The sequence below is a fragment of the Pseudonaja textilis genome, chromosome 1 (genome assembly GCF_049901715.1).
Source record: "Pseudonaja textilis isolate UNSWEBS1 chromosome 1, rPseTex1.2, whole genome shotgun sequence".
NCBI classification, from domain to species: Eukaryota; Metazoa; Chordata; class Lepidosauria; order Squamata; family Elapidae; genus Pseudonaja; species Pseudonaja textilis.
In genome coordinates, this window is record NC_141990.1 from 214,815,208 (window position 1) to 214,828,079 (window position 12,872).

General features: G+C 36.2%; 1 protein-coding gene across 16 annotated transcripts in view; it reads left to right on the forward strand.

The window, feature by feature from the left end:
* The window catches only part of CLASP1 (cytoplasmic linker associated protein 1), a 238,772-nt gene that overhangs the window by 138,039 nt on the left and 87,861 nt on the right, over positions 1-12,872 (forward strand). For all 16 annotated transcript variants that reach the window (XM_087920454.1, XM_087920438.1, XM_087920446.1 and 13 more), the window contains 7 exons: positions 1,104-1,196; positions 1,722-1,867; positions 3,608-3,743; positions 5,483-5,553; positions 10,583-10,642; positions 11,784-11,861; positions 12,669-12,836. In XM_087920454.1, the coding sequence (XP_087776580.1) occupies positions 1,104-1,196; positions 1,722-1,867; positions 3,608-3,743; positions 5,483-5,553; positions 10,583-10,642; positions 11,784-11,861; positions 12,669-12,836 (752 nt within the window). The remainder of the gene's footprint in view (positions 1-1,103; positions 1,197-1,721; positions 1,868-3,607; positions 3,744-5,482; positions 5,554-10,582; positions 10,643-11,783; positions 11,862-12,668; positions 12,837-12,872) is intronic.

Here is a 12,872-nt window from a genome sequence, read left to right on the forward strand (position 1 = left end):
AACTCAACAAGACAGACACAGCCTTCAGAGAGTAATTAGGACTGCAGAAAAAATAATTACTACCAATCTGTCTTCCATTGAGGACCGGTATACTGCATGAGTCAAAAAGAGGGCTGTGAAAATATTTACAGACTCCTCACATCCTGGACATAAATTGTTTCAACTCCTACCCTCAAAACGGCGCTATAGAGCACTGCACATCAGAACAAGTAGACACACGGACAGTTTTTCCCCGAATGCCATCACTCTGCTAAACAAATAATTCCCTCAACACTGTCAAATTATTTACTAAGTCTGCATTACTATTACCATTACTATTAATCCTCCCATTCTTCCTTTCACCCATCTCCTCCCACTTATGACTGTATGACTGTACCCTTGTTGCTTGTATCCTAACAATTTTTATTGACTGTTTCCTAGTATGATTTGATTGCTTATTGTACCCTTTGACTATCATTAAGCGTTGTACCTTATGATTCTTGACAAATGTATCTTTCTTTTATGTACACTGAAAGCATTTGCACCAAGACAAATTCCTTGTGTGTCCAATCACACTTGGCCAATAAAGCTATTCTATTCTATTCTATTCTATTCTATTCTATTCTATTCTATTCTATTCTATTCTATTCTATTCTATTCTCCCTGCTTTTCTATGTTATAGTGTATTGCTAACACATGTATCTAATTCTTTCCTGTTAATTAGTATAATAATAATCTGTTTTAATACTTGAAATGAAATGTTGATTAATAAAAATTCAGATATATCCCTGGTAATCAAAAATATGTTTACCTTCAAGTAGAATGGAAGACCAAATTTTTTAATGAAATAACAGAGGGGGGAAAAGAAATGCATGCATTTGATATCCTGAATTTAAATTCATAAATTTCTTCCAATTTATGGAAAATGATTTGTCTTCGCAAACCAGGAGTCCCTCTTTTTAGTAGTTTTTTGCTCTTCTCATGCATTTTTTCTGAACAATCCTACTAACCATCTAATACATATTTGGAGGTGTACCGAAGATTTGTGATGAGGCAGGGATAATTTCTTGTAGTTCAGTTAATTCTTCTAGCTTAGTAAAATAGTTTTTATGTTTTCTTTACAGATTTATTCTAGCCGAGACTTTGAAGAATCCATAAACAAAATCAGAGAAATCCTGTCTGATGATAAACATGATTGGGAACAGAGAGTAGCTGCAGTAAGCATTTGATTCTAGATGAATTCCTTATGTAGTATAACCTGGTTGGCATGAGATTATGCATTTTATGATATGGACAATCCCTACTATGCCTGTATATTTCTGCAATTTGGAAGTTTCTTATGTTCAAGATATCCTGAAAATTCTCATTTCCTGTTGAAAATATAAATATAACCAAGCAAGAATTGTGAATGCTTAATTTTCAGTTCTACAGAGGCAAGTTTGAATAAGAGCACATTCTCCATGGTAGGCCTCATGTTATAAGAAGTTGCCCTTCTCTTTAAGTGTGCTTCAAAATTTGTTAAATCAACCTAGAACTCAATTTCATTTTTTAACATTGTTTTCAAAATATATGTTAGGGTTTTAATATGGCTTGGATTTAAGCTTACCACTGTACCCTATCTGGAGGCTTAGCTGAAATGGAAAATATAAATAATAACAATTTTTATCACATTGACAGATCTGCACTCTGCAGATGATAACTGATAAATAGTTAATTTTGCTTCCTAAATTTTTGTTCAACAGTTGAAAAAAATCCGCTCTTTATTATTGGCTGGAGCTGCTGAGTATGATACCTTCTTTCAACATCTGCGTTTGCTTGATGGAGCATTTAAATTATCTGCTAAAGACTTGAGGTCCCAGGTAGTGCGAGAAGCATGTATCACATTAGGGTAAGGAGCACAATCTATGTATTCTACGTTGTGTTAATTATTGTCAGGGTGAAACTGCAGCATGTTTTCCTCTGATCAACCTCTTCTGAGGTAGAAGAGTGAAAAAACGTTTTGTTGAATAGCTAAAGCAGGGCTGTCAAACTCGTCTGCAGGCCAGACGCGTACTTGTGAACATTCAAGGGATGGGTTGGATTGGGTCTTCTGACTCTCATGAAGTAGTCTCTGAATCCTTCATCCACAATCCTATGTGCTCTCTCATATTCCTGGGGATAGCCTCTCACTGCCACCAGTCAATTTGTCCTAGATAAATTATTTATGTCCTGGATTACTTTGAGGGAGGAGACAAATGGCAATTTTCTTGCCTTTTCTTCAGTAGCTGATCTCCAACCCACATTTCAAAGGTGGAGGCACATTTTTCTTACCTGCCACAGTCAACCCTGGGAAAAGAATTAGTAAAGAAATAACAAAGATAGAAAACCCAGTATTGTAGAACAAATACTTGCGAATTCAAGATCAATGCAGGAAGTTGTTACCAAGAACTTCTTATTTTCAGTGTAAACCATGTCTTTATATCATTTTCATTTCTGGACAACTTGGCATTTCTCTGTCTGCTTATCTTAATAAGCATGAAACTGAAAAAAGTAACAGAAAGAATTGTTTGGTCATATATCCCTAATTGGTAACTCTTGAATATTTTAGTAGTGGAAAAGCTGTTTCCCTGCCTCAGCGAAGTAGTAGAATTGTTGGGAGAGAGAAATCCATCTTTGCTGTTCTTAAATATGATTAGTTTATGAATATATTTACAAGTAAGCATGCCAGTGACTCCAGCTTCATGTCAGATATGTCCTTTTGCTACAATAATTGTCTACCCTGATATTGATAGTGTGAATAACTTGTACTGTACCACATCTGTGAAAAAGGACTTAATAATTATGCAAGTGAAGCTGCCTGCTTTCTTGGCCCCTGTATATATCTACTATTCTTGTTTTTCCATTATGAGATATAAGATTGTAGTTGCTCATTAATTATTTTCAGCAGTTTTTATTTGTGAATGTTATTTTGGTTATTAAAGAAAAACCTATGGATACATACATACAATGTGATAACTTGCATTTCTATAGAAATAGGAAGATGAAAAACAAATTAACCACAAGTATCTTCAGAAACACCAAACATTCATTGTTTATGGAAACTTCAAAAAATTTCATCAGTACTGGTATTTCCATAACCATTGTTTCAATAATTCAATGGTAGTTTCTGTCTTAAATGTTCCAAAGCATTCCTTAAATCTTATTTTATAGGCTTGAATACTTTGTCTAAGTTGAATCAGAGTTTAGGGTGAAAGTTCAGGTATTTAATTTGCCCTGGCACTTTCATTCTGTACTGCAGTTAGCTGGAAGGACTGATTTTAAGCAAAGGGCAAGAGAGCTTGTTAATAGCAGCTCTAAAATGACAGAGAGGGCGAGGTGGAAAGCAGAAGAGAAGGTCTGACCAACTGAAAGCAGTTTAATAGTCTGTACCTTTTAGCCTTTCCCTATTAGCTTCACAGTGATCTGCTCCAGACTGATTCCTTGTAAAAACTGACCATCATATCATGTATCGGAAAGAAAACTGAGAATACTTTGTTAGCGCAATGTAATGTATTGTTAATTTATAGGCAGTGAATACTATAGCCTTGCCTAACTGCATCTTGGCCTATGCTGTTCTTTTATTATTGTGATCTATTTTCTTGTATTTCAGACATTTGTCATTGGTATTGGGTAACAAGTTTGACCATGGGGCAGAAGCCATCATGCCAACAATCTTTAATCTCATTCCCAACAGTGCCAAAATCATGGCCACTTCTGGCGTAGTAGCTGTGAGATTAATCATTCGAGTGAGTATTGCTCAATGCAGATACAAATTGTTCTCTCATGTACTCCTGATGAGAGAAGCAGAGGGATATAATAAACATGAAAATCAGTCCAATTAGTAGGCTCTTGCACAGAATCTTAAATAGGCCTGGTAGTCAGCATGACTTACTGTTTGCCTTGCATCTGTGTTTGTGTAAACATTACCAGACTGGAAATTCAAAAAGCTGAAATTAAATTGTGTTCTCTGGACTATTTTCATTATAGCCTGACAGTGATATATTCTACATTTGTTACATGTTAAATACCAATGAAGAGCTGAAGTTTTAATTGAAAGCCTGCCTTGGCATTAAAAACAGACCTTCATTTTTGCATTCAGATGTTATAATTGAGGTTTGACTTACCATTGCTGCTTTTTAATTTAACATTACTTGATGTGAAGGAAAAGCAAATCTGTGTTCTGTTCCAAGGAAACAGTATTAAAAGGCCATTAGGCCTTACCTGGAAATCAGAGTATGTGAAAATTCTTCTGATTTTTTCCATTGATCTAGTAGAATGCTAGTATTGTTTTACTAGCCAAACTGCACTGTTCTTTCAGTGGTGTGCCGAGAGAAAATCTAAAAGTAGATTTGATCGATTTAGCTGATATATAATTGCTTCAATTTTTTAAAATATATGCCTTTAATCATTATATTCAAGTAAGTATTTCTTTAATATCTAGTAACTTCATTTTTACCACATTCAAAATCACAATTTGAGGTACACTGGTAGGATGTCTGTAAACTGCAGATTTTGGGGTCCACATAGAGACCCAGTACCCTACATTTATTCATTGTTTAATTGATCTCATTAGCAGTAATAATCAACAAAGAGAATTAAGCATAAAGTGTGTTTATGGTAAGTCCAAAATTTTGGAGATACAAAATTAAAAAACATAGAGATGGGCTTATTTATAAATTATTGGTAAAGTGTGATACAGAAAGTGAGCAAGACTGCATGATTTAGTAGCCACAGAATTTAAATAGAACAATCAATGTGCAAGAATCAAAATATCAATGGAAGAAAAATACAAATCATGCATTTTATACTTAGAAAATGTAGCATAAGATATTGTACTGATGTTTTATTCCTGCAGTACTGATTACTAAAATAGAAAATTGGTAAATTAAAATTAGGAACATTAAAAATTGTTGGAAATTCAGGAAGTAGGTTGATTATTTTTTCATATTTGGTGATTGTGTTATAAATTCCAACTCTGTAAAGTAATTTGTAACAGCATGAAATACATTTTAAAGGATCTTTCTCTTGTCATCCTGCAGTTTTTAATTCAATATTATCAAGCCTTATATTTCCATAAAATATGCTTGAATTAGCTTTGTACATGGTAAACGCTGCAATAATTTTTTATGCTATTCACTGGAAATTATATGGAAGTACGCTTTGATATCAGAATTAACTTCAGATTTGAAAAAAAATAACAAAATGTAGAAGCCATGAAAACAGAACTATATTCCAAGACCATTTGTTTCTTTATATTTTTAATTTGAAGTTTGTACTCCTATCAATATAGCAGGCATGTTAAAAAATACATTGATTTGCTTGTTTTGAAAAATGAGCCTTGCTAGCCATGGAAAAGAGTGATAAGACCAGCTTTGATATTACAGATCTTTATGAACCTGCTTGAAGCCATGTTCAGTATTTTCAATTTGATAATCAATTTGTTTAAGATATTGCTTTTTACATTTTATTTTTTTCTGTTCCCTAGCATACGCACATCCCTAGACTAATTCCCATCATCACCAGTAACTGTATCTCCAAATCAGTTGCAGTTAGAAGGTGAGTTATGCCGATTGGCGTCTATTGTCTTGCTTTATAACTTACTTAAACAATTATATCCTTTTATGGAATAATTAATTATGAAAAACAGCCTGGTTTTAAGAATATCTAGTTATAAGAATTTTACTTGTTTCCCTTCTTTTCTTTTCTTTTATTTTTTTGAGGGCTTTAGGGTTATTGATAGAAAGATGGCTATTGTTAATTCGTTTTTGAGCTTTGAAATCATCCTGGTTCTGACCAGCAGGGTCAGACGTGGTGTAAGAGGGCCTTTTTGTAATCTCCATTTAGTGAAGAATCCTCAAAACTCCTGTCTTTGTCATTACTGAGCTGGCCAATGCAAATATTGGCAGCCGTTCCTAATGACTAAAAACTGTCAGTATCAATCTTTTTTGTTTCCTGTACTCTTGCAGATTTAAGCAGACCATACAGGTAATTCTCCTGTGAAATCCTCAGTAGTATTGATCCACACATATTTAAATTAACGTCTCTTCTCCCCCGATGGAGGTAGAAAACCATTTTCAGATCAAATCATTTGGGAATATCTCTCCCCTCCCCCCCTTTTTTTGTTTGATCTCCTTTAAGTCAGTTTGGACTCAAATCAGCCCCTGCTGTTTTCTTGGCAACAGTTTTGGTTTGCCCTTGCCTTCTTCCTAGGGTTGAAAGAGGGCAACTGGCCCAGCTGGTTTTGTACATCAGGTAGGACTAGGCCTCACCATCTCCTGCTTTTTAGCCTGGTGCTTTAATCATGCCACCAAACTGACTCTTGGGAACATCAGGTAACTGCAAAGCGAAGTATGATTCTCACAACTCATAAAATTATCTGCTATATCTGACTTACATCTCCCATTCCATTTACTCAGCTCTGTCTACCAGTGCTAATATAAAAATAGAAATACTACAGGCAACAGATAATCAGAGTTGGAAGGGACCTTGTAGGTCATCTAGCCCAACCCCCTGCCCAAGCAGGAGACCCTACATCACTTCTGATAGATGGCTGTCCAGTCTCTTCTTGAAAACTTCCAGTGATGAAGCACCCACAGCTTCTGAAGGCAGACTGTTCCACTGGCTGATTGTTTTCACTGTCAGAAAATTTCTCCTCATTTCTAGGTTAAATCACTCTTTGATCAGTTTCCATCCATTGTTCCTTGTCTGACCTACAGATGTTTTGGAAAATAGGTTGACTCCCTCCTCTCTGTGACAGCCCCTCAAATATTGGAAGACTGCTATCATATCTCTCCTGGGCCTTCTCTTCACTAGACTAACCATGTCCAGTTCTTGCAACTGTTCTTCATATGTTTTATCCTCCAGTCCCCTAATCATCTTTGTGCTCTTCTCTGTTGTGGGTTTTTCTTTTCTCTGATGCACCTCTTTGGTATTTGTATTAATCATACCACCTCTTGTAACTATAATTCAAATTTGTCATCTGTAAATCTTGCACAAAGTTGGCTTTTGGCCAGAGGCTGTTTTTCCCCCAGAAAAACTGCATGCAGCACTAGGTCATTCCCAAGAATAATGCTACTGTGTGTACTTGTTCCTGAAATTAATCTGCTTATGAATATGAATAGTCATATCCTATTTACTGTTGTTTTGTAGTTCTTAGGCTTCCTACTGGGGTTGTTTTGGTGCATCTGCTTTTACTCTAAAATAGGTCTTAATTTCATTTGTTATGCCTTTTGGTTTCTTACTGAGTACTGACTTGTCCAGGACATTTGTGGAATTTTTAGATGCTCCCTAACTGATTCAGGGTGTTCTTGAGGGATGGGGTAAAACCTGCTGGTTGTTTTTCTTTGTCATCCATGTTGGCAACAACTTTATATAAAAAAGCATATTGAAGTAGAAAAGTGGCCTCAGGTTTTTTAGTATTAGAAATATTTAGCTCCAAACTAAAATTCCATAGTTGTGTGTTATGATATCTGCTGTTACTTCTCATTCAGCCAATGCATTTCTTTTTTTAAAAAAAAAAAGTCAACTGCTTATTTATAAGTAAATACTTACAAGGAAACAGAGCCTGACTTACTTAAATATAAAATTTACTAACAAGGCAAACTAAATTCTTTGTGAAGAAAGGAATTCAGTCTTCATTGGCCTTTTAGTAAATGACTGCATAATAAATAATTGAGCAATAACCATGATCAGTTGTGATTGCCTCTTGAGAAATTATGTTGTGACTAAACAGAAATTATAAAGAAAAAAATCCTATTGGAATACTGGAAAGTAATGAAGATTTGAAAGAGTAACAAGATAAAAAAGATGTCTGAGCAATTACAGAGAGCTTCTGGAATTAAGACAATAATTTAATGCGGGCATTCCTTCATATGTGACTATTCATTAAGCGTCTGAAGTTACAGTGGAGCTGACTAAATAGTGGTTATGACCAGCCTTGGAGTTCCAATTATCCCACAGCCTTTGCAGTCATGTGATTGCAATCTGGATACCTGACAGCCAGTCGCAGTGCCCCATGATTATGTGATTGCCATTTGCAATTTTCCCTCCCTACTTCCCTAAAAAGTTAGTGGAAAAGCTGGCAGGGAAGATAGCAAATCACACAGGTAAGTTTCTCCCAACTGCACACTTCCCCCGGTTATCTTGTATTGGCCAGTTGTGCACCCCCTCCCTGACCCTCACCACACCTCTCTTCTACCATCACTTATCTTCTCCAACCCATGCCCTGTCTCTTAGGCACCTATCTCCTACCCCTGCATCCCTTTCTCTCACTCAGGAACAGCCACTTATCTGCCTGCTGGCCTGGAAGTTGCCTTGCCTAGTGCCATGGGATTTGGTTAGGACCATGATGGTGAACCTATGGCACACGTGCCGGAAGTAGCATGCAGAGCCACTTCTGCCGGCACGCGAGAGATTGCAAAGAAGAGCCCCACTGCACATGCGTAGGAGACATGCATGCATGTGCAGAGGCATGCGGCGTGCAGGGGGGTTACGCACGCATGCGCAGGGGGGTGAGGGGAGACACGTGTGCAGGCACGCGAGCGCACTTTTGGCATGCAACATGGAAAAGGTTAGCCATCACTGGGTTAGGACAACGATCGTGAATGCAAGGAATTGCCATCATTAAATGATACAGTCATACAATGAACATTCTGGTCCCAAGTTTGACACAAGCTGAGGCGACCTGTACAATGCAGGCATATAGAATGCTGCAGTTCCTGACTACAGCCATAAAACTTAACATTACTCAGAAATGTTTCAAAACCCTGAGGGGGGCTGGCAGGCAGCGGGTTAAGAAAAAAATAAAATGAAATGATGGACTTGACAGCATAATTGAACATATTTGTCATGTGGCACAAGTAAAAAAGAATGGTGCCTCAATTGATTGCACTGTCACAGCCGTCGTTTGAACATTTCTTTTTCTGTTTTTCAAGTTTTATTAGATTTTTATTTTTAAATAAACTTCAATATCCCTATATGAACAGTGTGGCCCCTGGGTATAATTCATTTTGATACAAATGTCAATAATGATATTCATAATGGTTGTTATATTAATCAAACTTATATAATCCTAGTATTAATATACATGGTTTTTTCAATCTTATGTTCCATTTTAATGCCAATGATGTTATAAGCATACATGATATTTTCATCTTTCAACCTCCAACCTTTTCCATCAAATTACTACTTATGTTCTATTGTATAAAGAGTATATCTGCTAGTATTCCCCTTATTTCTTATTTCTAGCTCTATTCTAACTTCTAGTCAGGTCACCCTTGCTCATCCTAATATTAATACACATGTTTATTTAAAGCATAGCTCTTCATTATTTGATTCTTCAAAGTCACAGTATGCCATTCAAGTACCAGTCTTCCTATTATTTAAACATACCTTATAATACCTTCTTTCAGCTCCAATCTTTCCATCTAACTATTGCTTCATATAAGGGTGTGTATTCTGATTTCTATCTCTATTCAAATTTCTAATCAGTCCATCATTATATTAGAAAAAAAGTATGTGTCTGTCTGTCTGTCTCCTTTCTATCCATCATCACTCATTTGTTTTAATACCTCAATTTTTAATCGTTTTTTGGCTTGCCTCCCATACCACTCTCTTGGATCTTTATCTGTATCTTCACCATGAAGACTGAATATTTCTCCCATCTTTATCCTTCTAAGCTGCCAGGTTTCCAGAGTATCCACCAGACCCCTATCTCCCTTCCAAGAATATCTTCCAGGTTATCTGATTCCCTTTTTAAGTCTCTTAAAGTGCTTTTCCCTTGGTTTATTTCATCAGCCATTATTGTCTATCATCTTCTCTTTCCCATCTTCCTGCTTTATTTGCTGGTTTGTCTGTTCAGCCTTTTTTTCCATTCTTTCTGTTATCTCCTCCCTTTCCTGTATTATCTGATTATCATCAGTTGTAACATACTTTCCATTTTTCCATGTATGCCTTGCATTAGGTACTTTATCTCTCTGTGATTCTTTTCCATAGAACCCCTAATGCTTTGGAACATCAATGCAATTTCTCTTGAACTCTCACTCCTTTCCCCCTGATGGAGCATCTTGTCTTAACTTAATAAGTCCCGCTCTTACTCAAGTCCAAAACCAATATATTCCAGTCCAATGTTTGTCCCCAGAAAGTTCAATAATCATAGTTCTTTACATCTCAGGATTATTAATCAATTCCATTTTAATAGTCCAGAAAGCTTCCGCAAATCAAAAATCACTTTGCTTTACTTAAAAGTCTTCTATAATAGTCTCCAGTGATCATAAAGTAACTTGTTATAGAACAGTCAATGTCACCACAATCCTCCAGATGATTGTTGTTCATTTTTCTCATCAATGTTGAACACTGAACATTTCTGACACCCCTCCCTCTGCTCATGCCAATGTTCTAAACCCTGACTAGAAGCACGTGATTTTCTTTATAAAGTTTTTATTTAGCAGCCTGAATACAGGATTCTTCAAAATACTGTTGAAATCACTGTTTCATGTGTAACTATTTATTTGATGTTTAAGGAAATTGTCATTGATATAGCCTCTGGAACAATATTAATGACAATTACCTTTTTTTTCCCTCTCAGGCGGTGTTTTGAATTTTTAGATTTACTTTTGCAGGAATGGCAGACACACTCCCTGGAAAGGTAAGATACGAACATTATGATATGTGACATGCTGCTCCTCTGGCTGCATGGCGGGGGGTGGGCGCAGGGGAGGGGAGATTCTGTTGAATAGAATTGAGGAGATCTGGAATATGAGTTTAATGTGGCTCCTTTTTCTCCTGCCCTTGCAAAGGCAGACAGACATTCCCTCTGACTCCAACAGAGGAATAAATAGAGACCGGTCTGGCTTTATTTGGGGGGAGGGAGGAGAGAAAAGCAGTTTCTTTTGCCTGTCTAATGTCTGAACTGTTTCCATCCCAACTGCTCCACATAAGAACTGTTATGTGACGTGCACAATTAGCGCTTCCATTTTGATTGCTTTGTTTCGCCCTTCTTTCACCCTTCATTTGGGCCACATCTGAGCTTTCGCAGACTGTGGGCAGGCTCTCTTTTGTCTTCATGGATTTTAGTAAGCTGCTCTTGAAGACTTCTCAGGACGAAGTATGGGGTAAAATGTTTAAATAAATGCATGTGCAGAAGAAATGAGCAGAGGAGATGGAAACTCCTAATTTTTAACCTTTTTTAAAATGTGTCTGTTTAAAACAAAAAAGGGGTAAAATTTTAAATAAATCTTTTTATTTGTATAGGTATCTGCTTAAAGAAAAACTCTTGAGAGATATTACTCTGGCCACTGGAAAAAAATAGTGATTGTCTTTGTGTAGGCAAAAGGCAAAGACATTCAGGGTGTAAGGAAGTAGTTACAGAAAGTGCCCTCAAATGAGAATATGTGAATATTTTTGTTGACCCACATAAGCTTAGCAAGTTGGTGTTGCAGAAACCCTTCTGTATAGATCAAACATTTGGTTTATAGCCACTCGATTATGTTCTTGTATGGCTTCAGCATCTTAATGTGCTTTAGTGTCTCCATGCTTCTATGGTTTCCACATACAAAGGAATGACCTCCAAGGAATGCTTCTTGGTATTTCTTATAAAAGAGAATGAAATGCAATAAAGCTCACTGGGATAAACAAACACCCACACCTTTAAAAGGATACGGTGTATCCAGTTCTTTTAAATTCTGGGCAAGTGGATAAACTTCCTTTGAATCCCAAATGTAATTCTGAACGACTTTTTCTTCTCTCCTTTCTCTGACAAAGTAAACAGCAATGTGTTCTAATTTCAGGCATGTATCAGTATTGGCTGAAACCATCAAGAAAGGAGTCCATGATGCTGACTCCGAAGCACGAATAAAAGCCAGAAAGTAAGTGGGCATCTTTTGGCTTTAATTGTTCAGTCCATCAATAGTCACAGGCTTTATAATGCTGTTCAGCTGAAAATTTATCCAGTAACTGATATTCCAAGGAAAGAACAGGACCAGACCATTAAGAACTCAGGAAATGGACCATGCTATGCTTAATAAGTATTCTAAGCATTTTACTGAGGTACTTGAAAGTAAATGTCATCAGAACTTCTTTCATTGGAATTTTTTTTCTGCATAAGCCAAATAAAACTAGTAATTGTTTTGGTTCTGTTTAATATTGTTTGTTCAGAAAATTAATGTGGGAATTTGGAAAGAAAAATCTTGATGTCAACATTTTTTGTGTGTAATATCCCTGAAGGTTCACGCTTTTACATTCTACAGGGTTGCTGATATTCTCTTCGTACTTTAGAATTTAGAACTTGGTTTAATTTAATATAGAAGAGAAGTCCATCTATTTCTGTGTTCAAAATAACTAATGGCAAAGTAGCTTATTTAAGCTTGTAATGTGTTCACTTCTTTCTTTCTTTCTTTCTTTATTTATTTTTGGTAATATTGCACTGGTCTCTACATCTCTTTTCCAGTTTCTGTAGTTACTTTCCTACCAAAATGTTAAACTCTTTTAAATAAGGTTGGGAAGCATAAATAATATATGTGAAAATAAATAGGCTTGTCACAATTATACAATTGATTTTCTCTGCTAAGTTTTCCAGTTGTTTTTTTTCTTAAAATCTGTTGAGGCTCTCTGGATGGTTAGAATCTGATATGCTAGTATACTGTTCAATGATCAGTTTAAACTTTTATTTTCAGGTGTTACTGGAGCTTCCACAGCCATTTTAGCCGAGAAGCAGAACATTTGTTTAATTCACTGGAATCCTCATACCAGAAAGCCCTGCAGTCTCACTTGAAGAATTCTGATAGCATAGTGTCTTTGCCTCAGTCAGATCGTTCCTCTTCTAGTTCCCAGGAGAGTCTCAAGTAAGCCCTTCCTTTAATGTATTGCTATTGGATGAA